This window comes from Protopterus annectens, chromosome 10.part0, assembly GCF_019279795.1.
Source record: "Protopterus annectens isolate FY-2018-M chromosome 10.part0, PAN1.0, whole genome shotgun sequence".
NCBI lineage: Eukaryota > Metazoa > Chordata > Ceratodontiformes > Protopteridae > Protopterus > Protopterus annectens.
In genome coordinates this window covers 1,359,484,330-1,359,497,642 of record NC_056744.1, presented here as the reverse complement: position 1 = coordinate 1,359,497,642, position 13,313 = coordinate 1,359,484,330, and the positions used below count along the sequence as shown (strand labels likewise).

The 13,313-nt window shown below is 41.2% G+C and overlaps 1 protein-coding gene across 1 annotated transcript in view; it reads right to left on the bottom strand.

The window, feature by feature from the left end:
* ZFYVE9 (zinc finger FYVE-type containing 9) overlaps positions 1-13,313 on the bottom strand; it is a 1,427,803-nt gene that overhangs the window by 742,462 nt on the left and 672,028 nt on the right. Inside the window, exon 6 of the mRNA XM_044086014.1 lies at positions 3,106-3,278. Coding sequence (XP_043941949.1) covers positions 3,106-3,278 — 173 coding nt within the window. The remainder of the gene's footprint in view (positions 1-3,105; positions 3,279-13,313) is intronic.

Here is a 13,313-nt window from a genome sequence, read left to right as displayed (position 1 = left end):
TTCTGTTATGGCAGCTACGGATATGTGGGAAGAGACTGGAAGCTCTTGATAACAGATACAGGGTGTAAGACACAAGAGTGCCTTTAATTTTATATAGAGGTCATACATATTTATAACATCCAGAGCCACGATAATTAATAAAAAATTAAAAGAAAGAGGGCAAGAGTTAAGTTGGATAAGACGATTCTTTCTCCATAAAACAAGGTGGTTTAAGATTACCTTTAAGGGAAACTTTAGAGTTACACAATTAAGGTTAATATACACAACACAAGCAGAAGGCTATAAACTAAAGTAGAAAGAAATGATAAAATGATAAAATGGTGGGGGTTGATAAATAAGGAGACGGGAGTATTTTGGATGTAATTTCTTACACAGAACAACAGTAGTCATGCAAAACATTACGTTTATAAAGTAGCTAAAAGAATTCTAAGAACCAAGCCAACACAGGAATGTAAAAAGGAGACTTGACCAAATGTAAAAATTCAAGTAGAGGTACAAATAATAACAAGATTTAGTAAAGGAAATTAGCAAAAGAACCAAGTTACTGAGAGACAATAGCTAATGAGGAAAAGGTTAACATAACAGAGTGGTATAAAATTAAGCAGGAGTTCGGACTGCAGGTTAGTGATCAGCTATCAATCCCTGGTAGGGATGGCAAAGTATAGGCAAAAACAAAGGGATGGGAATTGCTAAGTGACAAACCAGCTCTAGTAGAGGGTTCAGCAAAGTCTAGAACAGCTGCTGCTGTTTAAAAAAGATAATTATACGACGACTCCCGATTAATATTCAAAAACGTGCATGCTGATTGGTCAGCATGCACATTGTAAATCAGAGTTATAGTAATGGAAAAAGGTCCGGTCACCCGGACTTTTTCCATTACTATAACTCTTTTTTTTTAACAGCAACGGAGAACGCAAGATCTCCATTGCTTCACACTGTCTCGCTATGTTAAACGAGTTTAACATAGCGAGACAGCTTTAAAAAAAAGCAACGGAGATTCTCCATTGCTATTTTTAAAGTTGTCTCGCTATGTTAAACTCCTTTAACATAGCGAGACAGCTTGTAAAAAGCAATGGAGATCTTGCTTTCTCCGTTGCTTTTTTCAAAACTGTCTTGCTATGTTAAATGGGTTTAACATAGCGAGACAGCTTTAAAAAAAGCAACGGAGATTCTCCATTGCTTTTTTTAAAGCTGTCTCGCTATGTTAAACCCATTTAACATAGTGAAACTGTTTGCAAAAAGCAACGGAAATCTTGCTTTCTCCATTGCTTTTGCCCACAGCTGTGATGTACTGCGTTTGCGCAGTACATCAGAACTGCCGTAGAATACCAGACAGCTGCGGAAGGGCAGCAAGAAGGCATTATACAATGCCATTATATAAGAAAAGTAATTATTTTTTTTCTTAAATAATGTCATTGTATAATAGCAATAACCCACTTCTGGGTATGGGCAATGCTGGATTTACCCACGGTTGGCTCTGTTTGGCCACTCGGGCTTCACCCTCATGACCAAACCACACCAACCGTGGGTAAATCCAGCATTACCCACACCCAGGCGTGGGTTATTGCTATATTAGTAGGGAATACAAAACTGTACTGAATTAGAACTATAAGAAGAAACTGGAGAAGGTTATACAAACACTAGGAAAAGAGAATGGAAAAGCAATCTACAAAGGAATAACAACATGCTGGCTGTGTGGTGTGAAATAAGAGGGGTAACTGGGAATGTGCTTTTTGGCTATGTAACAAGTTGGCAGATTTTAAATATTCCTCCGGAGTACTTTGTCATAAATACTAGGGGAACAAATGGTTGTAAATATGGAAGTTGTGATTTTGAACTGGGATATATGATCTGAATTTCACAGACATAGTAAAACCTTACTAAGTTTAATGTTATTGGCTACCAAAAATTACTAGCAAAAATGGAAATCAAAATCTAAATCAACTGTAAATGAAGTACTGAATACCGTAAGGAGATAAAAGAACTTCAGGTGGGATCTTCAGAAAAAGGAAGGAGCAAACTACATAGAAATAAGTGGAGTTAGTAGGAACAACGCCTGCAGAATAATGTTCAGGTAGAGGAGGAGCAAAATTTCAGGGATGGCACAATTTGACCAATCTAAGTAATGTTGCAGTAAATGATACTTGTTAAAAAATATACATATATAATGCATGAACAAGAAAAAAAAGTTTGCAATGGTTTGTTTTCTTTTTTTATAATTGCATGTGCATCCTCGTCACTGAAAATGGATGAAGTTATAATAGTAGTAATAATAATAATAATCATAACCTGAGTTGCTGTGAGTCATGTACCAACACCTATCCACAAAAGTTATTTGATAAAACTACAAATTATAAAAGCAAGCACAGGAACTATCTACCAGGCTTAGTACATTGCTCCCTGAGCTTCTGAGATGGGATCTATATTATATAAGCGAATGCACTGACTTGCGAACGCTATATAATTGACCCACAATCCCCAAAAATCCAAAATGTCGAAAACAGGGATCAGCGATTTCTTCCCAGGGGGAAAAAAAACTATGATCTGTTAAAAAATAAATAAATAAATATATATATAAATAAATAAATAAATATACTTAAATATACCAATTCTGAGATCGCACCACAATGGAGGAAATGGCAAAGTCCCGTAAATGGCCCAGTGATTTTTTTTTTCCCTAGGAAAAGAATTGCTGTTCTGTGCTTTTGGTATTTTGCCATTTCGCGTAATGACGTTTGACTAAACAGCGTTCGCAATTCATTGTGTTTGCTACAATAATAGGGACCCCTGAGATGTATCAGGGACAACTGTAGGTCTTCAGCATTAAACTTTTGAATCTTTAGGAGCATCACATATCATGCCAGACAGCAGTTCTAATATACTAACAATAATAACAGAAACTAGGACTGTAATATAGAGTGAGATTAGTGAACAGTAATCTAAACTTTCAAATATTAAAGCACTGCAGTAGAACCTCTGGTATCAATTAGTTTTGAGGAAAATAATTTTGACGGTACAAAATGAAAGCTTGCATTGCATTACAAAAACATACTTTCATCCAGTACTGCATCAGCTGTACCTTAAAATACAGAAGCCATCTTTTACCTCAGAAGGAGATGTGTTATCAGATACTGGTGTACTTGGGTCATGTGACACTGCCAATGTTCCGGCTGATGAAGGTCCATTTCCTGCTAACTTTGATTCATCTGCAACCTCTCCATTGGGTAAGATCCCATCAGCAAAGCAGACACGCCTGTGTTCTTTGGGCTGCGCTCCCACTACAAAAAAATCCATCAGCAGCACCATGGTTAGGTTTTAGTTATAAAACTGTACTGCATGCCTAGTTCAAATTTCCTCTACAGAGTGGCACAGATACAATGTCACATCTTTTACCAGACCAAGAGAGATTTTATTTAAAACTGGCTTCTGATGTTAGAAAACAGAAGCTCTTTACAGCTAATTAGGTGTTATAGTGGGATGGAGTACTACCTGTGCATACAAAAAAAAACAGAGTACAGTCTACATTTATTGTATTTATTTTACTTTAAATTTGTTAACTGGGGTAAAGCACTGATCCCATTGGTCTTATTTCACTCTCAGCCTGGGGAAAATGCAACAGATACAGGACATTATATATATATATATATATATATATATATATATATATATATATATATATATATATATATCTATGGGTATATTTCAGAATGCTGACCGGTCAGAATGCCGACTTTCATATGGCTGACACCATATGATCGACATTTCGAAAGACCGACATCCTGAAATAGCACCATTTACCTACCTGTAAACACAGTAAAACTGTGTTATGCAGGGGGACAAGCCTCCCTGCACCCCCACATCCCCTGCTACTTAAATATTCTCACTCCGAGATTGCACTACAGTGCAGGAAAGGGAAATCTCCCAGTACCGCACTGTAGTGGGATCTCCGCTATCATTTGTTGGCCTTTCAAACGTTCGCTCATATGGTGTCGGCCATACGAGTTTCGAACATTTGCAAATTCGAACAAATGAAGGGCTCCCATATATATATATATATATATATATATATATATATATATATATATATATATATACACACACACATATATATACACACACATATAGAGTGAATGACAAAATGATATATATATATATATATATATATATATATATATATAGGTGTATATATACATATATATATATATATATATATATATATATATATATATACATACATACATTACACACAAAGTGAACATCAGAGTTGGCTTGAGGCTATAAAGGCAATAAATAAATGACATTATAAACAAATTGACTGACAAAACACAATATTTACATGCATTACATACAGAGTGGAAATCACAGTTGGCATGCTGAAAGAATCCCAGTGAAAAGTAGGGTCAGAGCAAGGTATGTAGTGGGAAGATGATTAGGAAGAGATTTGGTTATATGACCAGATGGCAATTGCATTTTTAGAGAGTCTTGAAATGTGCTTTTAATTCAAATCAAAAAAATAAGGTAAGAGGAATGATCTTTAACAAAAGAGGAGAGAGATTCCCACAGTTTGGGACCAAGGACAGAGAAAGCATGGCCTGTGCAGTGAAGCCTAGTTTGGGAGGTTTATATGAGAGGATATGAGTGTTTAGGATATTTTAGAGGTTGTATGTTGGTGCACACCTGAGTAGTCTGGATGCTAAATACAGGGGAGGTCTCATTCTTGATAAGTTTAAGTAGTTGAAAATTGAGTAAAAAATCAGTTAGCTTTTTCAATGGTTTTGCACTGGTGTTTGTTTCTTGGGGAGTGCGTGATGAATCTTCATATTGCATTTGAGATGTACTGAATAGTGGATGCATTTCTTTTTACATCATTTTTCACCAGTAGCTTAAAGAGATTAAAAAGTACCTGTCTGAGAGAAAAAATCTTACTACATGGCTTGAATCTTTACCTATTATGACAAAGATTCTTCAGACAGAGTGAGTGAGTGTCTGTTGGTCAGCCTAAAAATCTACAATAGAAACAAGAAAGCAAAGGTCTCACGGCAAATGTATGATACAGGGCCCAGCCAAAATGATCCTGATAAAAACAAAACAAGCTCTTTATCATAGCATTGTAGGGATGAGAAATTTTCTTCTTAAAATCTGGAGGGCAGAGCATGTGAAACACCACAAAATCTCCTGAAGGAAATACATGCAACTTCTACATAATATTCCCAGGCCGAAGCCCATCCAATAAAAGAAAATTGCAGCAAACTATTTTGAGCAATTCAGCAAGGCACTTGTATCGAAGTAAATTATAACAGTAGAGATGTGTTAGATGACTGATTTTAACCAAAGGAATACATTGTTATAATTTCTTAGTACATAGGTAAAAGTGAAAACTCACAGTGTCTCTACTGTTAAGATATCTGCAAGTTCAACAAACAGTATTACATCACTTCTATGTTGTAAGCTGTGGAACAACAAATGCATGGTAGACTTTTTGTTTTCTGTGCCACCAAACCAGAACAGTTTGAATGTCATATCAGAGAGCCATTAGACTATAGACAAGAACTATGTATGCATTTAATTGGGCCTTTCACAAAGCACTGCCACTTACAAGGGCACTACTGAAATAGTGTTAGTTTTACAGCTGTTTGTTGTAAACCCTTTAAAGTAAGTATTTAAAGAATGCACTCCTTAGTAAAATTGTGTTTACTAAAGGAAATGTTAATACAAGTGACTTTTTCAAACTAATCTATGCCTAAAGGTGTGGTTTTCCCATTAGGAAGCAGAATGCAAATTCTTTGCCAATTACACAATAAGAAAAACAAATGAGAACATTCTTTTAATTGTTTAATTGTTTGCCCTGTCCACACCCTACATTACTAAAGCTACTTCATACAGCACAAGAGTAGGACAAGTTATCCAAAAGACATGAAGCAGTGGGAATTGAATATAGGAAGGGGAAACACATAATCTTACAAGGCACACAAAACAGCCACAGTTTTAGTTTTCAGATTATTTTTCCTGGGGCCCAAGTACAATACACAAACATAATGTTACCAGAACCTAATTTTCAGAATAGTCTTAACTCCGAACAGTAACACTTCTTCAGATGAGCTCAATAAATCATCAAATTGACAATATCAAGTCAGATGAACATAAATGAAGAGACACAAAAAGAGGCATCTCAATGTCAATTTAAGCGCTTCCCCTTACACTGGCAATAATAATGTGGAAACTAACAAGTCTGTAATGTCCCTGGACAATCATCAGTAGTGATCAGGAGGCAGAAATCCTGTCAGCACTGGTGGAGAAAGGCAAGATGAAAAAGCTGTAGGAAGACAAGAGATAATTCAAGTAACCTCATCACAGATTATATATACTAACCTGTTACTGCACTGTTTACGGAGTAAAAATCTCTGAATGACCAAACAATGTCAAATCGCAGACTAGGCAGAGGAAATGCATTAGACATAGAGAAACCCTGAGCTGTGGAAGTGTCACAGCAAATTACTTCCTCCACTGATAGAAAGGCTGGAGCCCTGACTATGGCAATCATTGCAAATTAGTATGAAGGATGCAATACAGGCATCTGTGGCAGCATTCAAATAAAAAAAAATTCCTTAGACAATGGCAGTGTGATGGCCTTACAACCTTCCTTATGCCCAGCTTTCATAGTTTTCAGAGGGGATCACATATGTGGAAATAAATAGGCACTACTGAACAACAGCCAGAACAAATTAGGGTGTGTGTGTGTGTGTGTGTGTGGGGGGGGGGTCCTGGCTCGATGTTCAGAAAAGTGCACTCCTGACCATGGTTCAACTCATAACCAGGTACTGGAAAAGCTGACCTGACAGGAAAGGAACTCCGTGGTTTACATGAGCTCACCCACACCAAGGGACAGAGTTGGTCTTATCACGCTGCAGGAGTACTCTCTAGGGAACAAGGAAACCCAAAAGTGTTCTCCAAATGCACAGGGACAAAGGAAGCAGAAGCCCAGACAATTAGTGTTTGTTCTGTAGCTATGCATCAAGTGTGTGTAGAAGTATGCCTGTGCCATACTACAGAGCCTACTGTCTCCAGCCCAGAATACCAGGCTGCACTAGGGCTTGGTGGAGGAGGAAAGTATAGCTGTGCAGTTAACTTCCTATAATTGTAGATGTTCAAGTACATCAGTGTTGCAACACTAAGTCTGGGGACTTCTACCAAGATGAAGCCCATGGCCAGCCCGAATACCAGAGTCATTTACCATTCCCCAGCCAATGGACGTCCTTGCCAGCCAAAGTCAGGATATCAGCAGTACATAGGTATGTCAGTCATCACCATCTTTTGATCCTTCTTGACCGATGTACCAAAGTCCAATGTTCCTCTGGTGGAGCACAGCCTGACCTTGGGCTCTGACAGTTGCAGGCAACGTAATAAAGAATCAGAGAGCTATGGGGCAGAGGACAGTGAATAAATGCAGTGCCCACCCTAAAATCCCTCAGGCAGAAAAGAAGATGGATAGGAGGCAGAGAGAAAGAAAGACTGTACTATGTCAGCGAGCAGTACTATGTCTTGACAGGACTCCCAAAGCCTTTCTATTAGGTAGGTTGGACAGTACTCTGGGCTGGGGAAAACAGACTCTGCAGTATGGCAAAAGCAAAACTTGGTACTGACTCTGAATATGGTACCAAGGTGATAATGTTTGGTGAAGGTGTACAACAGAGGACCAAGTACTGCTGCTTCCAGTATGGTCTCTCCCTCTCTCTTTTAGCAATGATGGAGTGGTATTTTTTGTTCAAGCTGAATGAGCTCCAAGTCTTCCAAGAATCTGCTTCCCATGACGAGAGCAACAAAAGGCAATACAGTTGGCTATACACTGGTTTTCCCTGTTTAATTTCCAGTAATGCCACCAACAGCTGTTCAGATCTGTTTGGGAGTTTTGTTCTGTGTAAGTAGAATCTTGGTTGCATATGATGAGGCACCTTGTTTCTTTGCACAGGATGGAGAGGCATTCTAGTACCTGTTCCAATGTAGCTATGGTGGGTAGAACACCTTTAGCCTTGCACTAGACAGAAAACCTTTTCCATTTTGCGACATAAGATTTTCTGTTACTCAGTTTTCTAACCTCCTTAAGTATTGACAGAACAGCCGCTGAAAAAGACTATCTGGACAGATTTGTTAACTATTCATCCAATCTGTCAATTTGAGTGTCTTCAGGTCAGGGTGAATGACAGCCCCATAGCTCTGGGTTATGAGGTTGTACAAGTTCTCTACTACAGGAGGTTTGTTTCACAGGGAACATTGGTTGTGTGTGTGAATGGCTCTGCCCAAGTTTGACCAATTACACTAATGAGCATGTAATCATATCCAGTGGCTCATAGACTAACTATGTGATCTGAATATTTATTTATTTACATAAATTTGAGGAGACTCAAGACAGACATATCTGATCTCTGTAAATAGTTTCTCTAAGTTGACATAATCTTGTAGTGAGTATATACAAAGATCACGAGTGCGGGAACCATAGGCGCTGGAACCATAGAGCAAGGGGGAGGGAGTGCCCCCCACTTTTACAGCTGAAGACCTGTAACTTTTTCTTTTAAGGAGGACTCCTGCGTGCGTCACACGCTAATGTGATCTTTAAACACAAAAGTGCGTGGAAAATGTTCTCGAACACATCACTGCTGCTAGCTCATGCTAAGCCTACTGCCAGAGTCTCTGTAAGAAGTGCTCTGTTTTTACTTTATGCCAGGCAGGAGAAGTGCTCCGTTGCTATTTTATGGCAGGCAGGAGAAGTGCTTCATTTCTATTTTATGGCAGGCAGGAGAAGTGCTCCATTTCTATTTTATGGCAGGCAGGCAGAAGCGCTCCGTTTCTATGTTATGGTATGCGGGAGAAGTGCTCCGTTTCTATTTTATGGCAGGCGGGAAAAGTACTCTGTTTCTATTTTATGGCAGGTGGGAGAAGTGCTCCATTTCTATTTTATGGCAGGTGGGAGAAAGTGCTCCGTTTCTATTTTATGGCAGGCAGGAGAAGTGCTCCATTTCTATTTTATGGCAGGCAGGAGAACTGCTCCATTTCCATTTTATGGCAGATGGAAAAAGAAGTTATGTCTTACCATAACGTTCCATTTGTGTTGTAGATCTTTGTTCATTCATCACAGCTAGGACCTCTGTTCCATCCTCGGAACCGATACGGCCATTTCCCAGCTTGTGCAAGCCAAAAACTCTCAGCTAAGACCTATACATAATGCCCCTCTCCTAGTTACTCCAGATCGAGTTTGCCCTCCCTAGATAAAAGATATAGTAATAAAAAAGATAGTAGGATGCTCTGTCTAAGCAAATACCCTAACCAGGAGTTCCTAAAGTGCACCAGGAGTCCAGGCGGTGGGAAGGAGGGCGGGAAGTAATGAACGAACAAAGATCTACAACACAGATGGAATGTTATAGTAAGACATAACTTCTTTATCTGATGATGTAAATCTTTGTTCTTTCATTACAGCTAGGATCGAGTCCCCAGCTACTTGAGTCCTGTGTGGCCCTAAGGAAGGATATTCCTGAGCACCACAGAACCAAAAGATGCTCGTCCACTGGAGGTCAAATCCAATTTGTAATGAGATATAAAGGTATGAGGTCTTGCCCAAGTGGCTGCTGTGCATATATCACCCATAGAGGCTCTGGAATGAAAAGCAACAGAAGTAGCCATAGATCTGGTAGAATGGGCCTTTATTCTGGAAGGTAAGGATAGCTTATTCTGTTGGTAGATAAAGGTAATGACGTTTCTAAGCCAAGAGGATAAAGTCACTTTGGATACAGGTTTACCCAATCTGGGTCTTGCAAAGGCCACAAACAATTGATCTGTTTTCCTGAAAGAATTAGTCCTGTCCAAATAACAACGAAGCTGCCGATGCACATCAAGGGTGTGCAAAAGGTACTCCCCTCTATTAGAATGCAGAGGGCAGAAAACTGGCAGGTCAATAGATTAGTTAATGGAAAAGCCAGAAATTATCTTGGGCAAGAAAGAAGGGTCAGTACGAAGGGACACCCTATCCGTGTGGAAGATCAAGTAAGGACTCAACACTCAAGGCCTGCAGCTCAGATACTCTTCTCGCTGAGGTGAGTGCTACTAGAAGTAAGGTTTTCCATGACAAAAATTTTAAATCACATGAATTAAAGGAGAATCTGTGAGAGACTGAAGTACCAAAGTCAAGTCCCAGGGTTCTAAGGGAGGCTTGACCAGAGGTTTAACATTTAACAGGCAGTGTGACATAACTGAAGAATTATCAAGACCATTATGAAAACTGGCGATAGCTGCTAAATGTACAGTGATCATTGAAGCTGAGGCTCCTGCATGTAAAAGAGTAGTCAGGTATTGTAGGATCTTTTAAATAGGCATAGATAAAGGGTCTAAGTTCTGGTCTATGGCCCAAATAGAGAACCTAGTCCATTTACTTGAATAAACTTTTCTAGTGGAAGGTTTGTGTGAGGCCAGAAGAACTTCATGAACAGGAGATGGGATGTCAGTCAGCCTGGCAATCATTGGAAGTGGAGGAACCAAGCTGTGAGCTTGAGACTGTGCAGGTTCGGATGAATCAGTCCCTGAGGATGAGATAAAAGGTCCTAGCAATGATCCAGGATCCATGGGCTGTGAATCAGATGAGCCCATAGAAACAGGAACCAGACTGGACGTGGCCAGTAGGGAGCAATGAGGATCACTTTGCTTCTCAACCTCTGAACTTTCTGGAGAAATTTTGGGATGAGGGGAAATGGGGAAAGGCATACAGAAGACCCGGAGGCCAATCGTGCATTAGAGCGTCCCTCAGTGGTTCCCCCTGAGGGGGGATCAGGGTAAAATAGCTTCTGCATTTGTAGTTTAGAGGGGAAGCAAACAGGTCGCAGCAAGGCTTGCCCCAGTGCTGGAAGATCCGATCTGCTGTTACAGGGTTGAGGGACCACTCGTGAGGCACCAGGATGTTCCTGCTCAGATTGTCCGCAATAAGGTTGAAACCCCCAGGAATGTGCGTTGCTATAAGAAAGCGGTTGGAAACTATCGCCCAGTGCCAAATCCTCGTGGTTTCCCGACACGGAGGTAAGACCTGGTTTCGCCTTGCTTGTTGATATACCAGAAGACTGACATGTTGTCTGACTGAATTGCAATGGTCCCCGGGGGAAGGGATGCATGGAACGCTTGCAATGCTAAGAGAACTGCCCTCAGTTCCAGAACATTTATGTGCAAGTTGGCCTCTGTGGGGACCAGGTGCCTTGGACAGTCTTTCCCTGGAAATGCCCCCCCACCCTAACAGTGAAGCATCCGTGGTCACCGTGGCCATGGACTGGGGAAGACAGAAAGGTCGACACCAAAGATTAATTTATGGCTTCATCCACTATAGCATTTCTTCCTTGTAATGGTTTGTAAGGCATATCATGTGGATGAGTGGGTGAGTTAGCAATGACCACTGTGCGGAAAGTAGCCACTGCTGGATTCTCATGTGCAGTCTCGCCAGTGGTACTAACGTAATGGCAGCTGCCATGGAGTCCAAGAGTTGCAGTACAAGATGTGCTGGTACATAGGTCTGAGGAAGAAGGTCTTGAATTTGGTGTCTTATTTTCAAAAGCCTGTGAGGGGGGGGGGAAGCTTGACAGGATGTTGTGTCGAAGACCACTCCAATAAATTCCAGTATCTTCACTGGGGACATTTGAGATTTGTCTTTGTTGACTGTAATCCCCAAGTGGAGAGCGAGAGCTTGAGTGTAAGAGAGGCTGCGGACTAAAAGATTCCTGGTCGGAGCGGTAAGGAGCCAATCGTCTAGATAGGGAAACACCTGGAATCCTTGTAGTAGAAGATGAGCTACCATAACTGCCATATATTTGGTGAACACTCGGGGGGGCTGTCGAGAGATCAAATGGCAGTGCCCTGAACTGGTAGTGATTGGCTCCCAGCCAGAAGTGGAGAAACCTCCGGGAGCGGTGATCCATCTTTATGTGGTAGTACACGTCCTGGAGGTCTATAGAGCACATCCATTTATTCCTCCCTAGGAAGGGAAGAATGGACTGTATCGTGACCATTCGAAATTTTTGAGGTTTGATAAATTTGTTCAATAGGCTGAGGTCCAGGATTGGTCCCCAGTCCCCTGTGATTTTTGACACTAAAAAAGAACCTTGAGTAAAACCCGGATCCTGTCTGGTCTGGTGGGACTGGTTGGATGACTCTTTTCCTTAGCAGGTTTTCTATCTCTAAGGCTGCTAATTCCCTCTGAATGGGTGGCACATCGAGGATTCGTTTGATGGGTCTGGGAGTTAAGTCGAAAGGTATTTGGTAGCCTCTGGATATTATTCTCTGCACCCAAACATCGGTAGTATTAAGATGTCAGGCTGATAGATGCAGAGAAAAATGACCCCCGACAGCTTCCAGAGGGAAGCAATTGGGCCGCTGCTCAGGAGCGCTGGTAGGGTCTGCCAGAGAAAGAATCTCTAGTGCCCTGGTTATGTGGACCCCCTCTATCCCGAAAGGGACATCTTCCATATGAGTTGCCTCCTCTGCCCTGGGGGGATTGTTCACCACAAGTGTCATGAAAAGGTCCTTGGGATTTCTTGAACCACATTTTTTCTTCCTTCTGGTTCCTGGAGTAGCACCTCTGAGGGTTGGAAAGGCATATGCCCACAGCAGACAAGATCTTTCCATCTTTCTCACTACGTGGAAGTGTGTCTCGTACTTTGGGCCCAAAAAGTGCAAATTCGTTGACAGGTGCATTGACAAAGGAAGATTTAAAGGGGTCTGCGAAGTCACACAACCGCATCCAAGCATTACGTCTCATGACAACGCCTGATGCGGCAGCTAGAGCTGCCCCCTCGGTGGAGTGAGATATCAAATGCATCGAGGGGCTTGAGATGGATTCAAGGGTAGCTAGCTGCAAGGCGACAGTATCATGCACTTCATCAGACAGTACCCCACCGATGAGGAAGACATTTCAGAAATTAGGTCTCTTTGGAGATGAGTAAAGTGTGCCAGATAGTTCAGTGACTGAATGGCGAAGGTCGCTGAAGCATAGGTTCATTTCCCTAGTCTGTCCATGGTACGGGACTCTCTGTTTGGAGGATGGATGGTGGAACTATCTTCTGCCAGTTCCCTCTTGGTGGCCGCCACCGCCACAACCATAGAATCAACTGTCAACTGCTAGGACCAGTGGGGCTGGTCTTCAGGTGTAGATAACATTTTTGTCTGGTCTCCTAGGGACAGGTTCTACATTGTCCAGGGCCTTCTAGGCACACTGCACAATGAGTTTAACAAGGTCATCTGCCGGTGGGGTCACCCAGGAAGTAGATGGCCAGGCACGGAAGGCCTGCAGG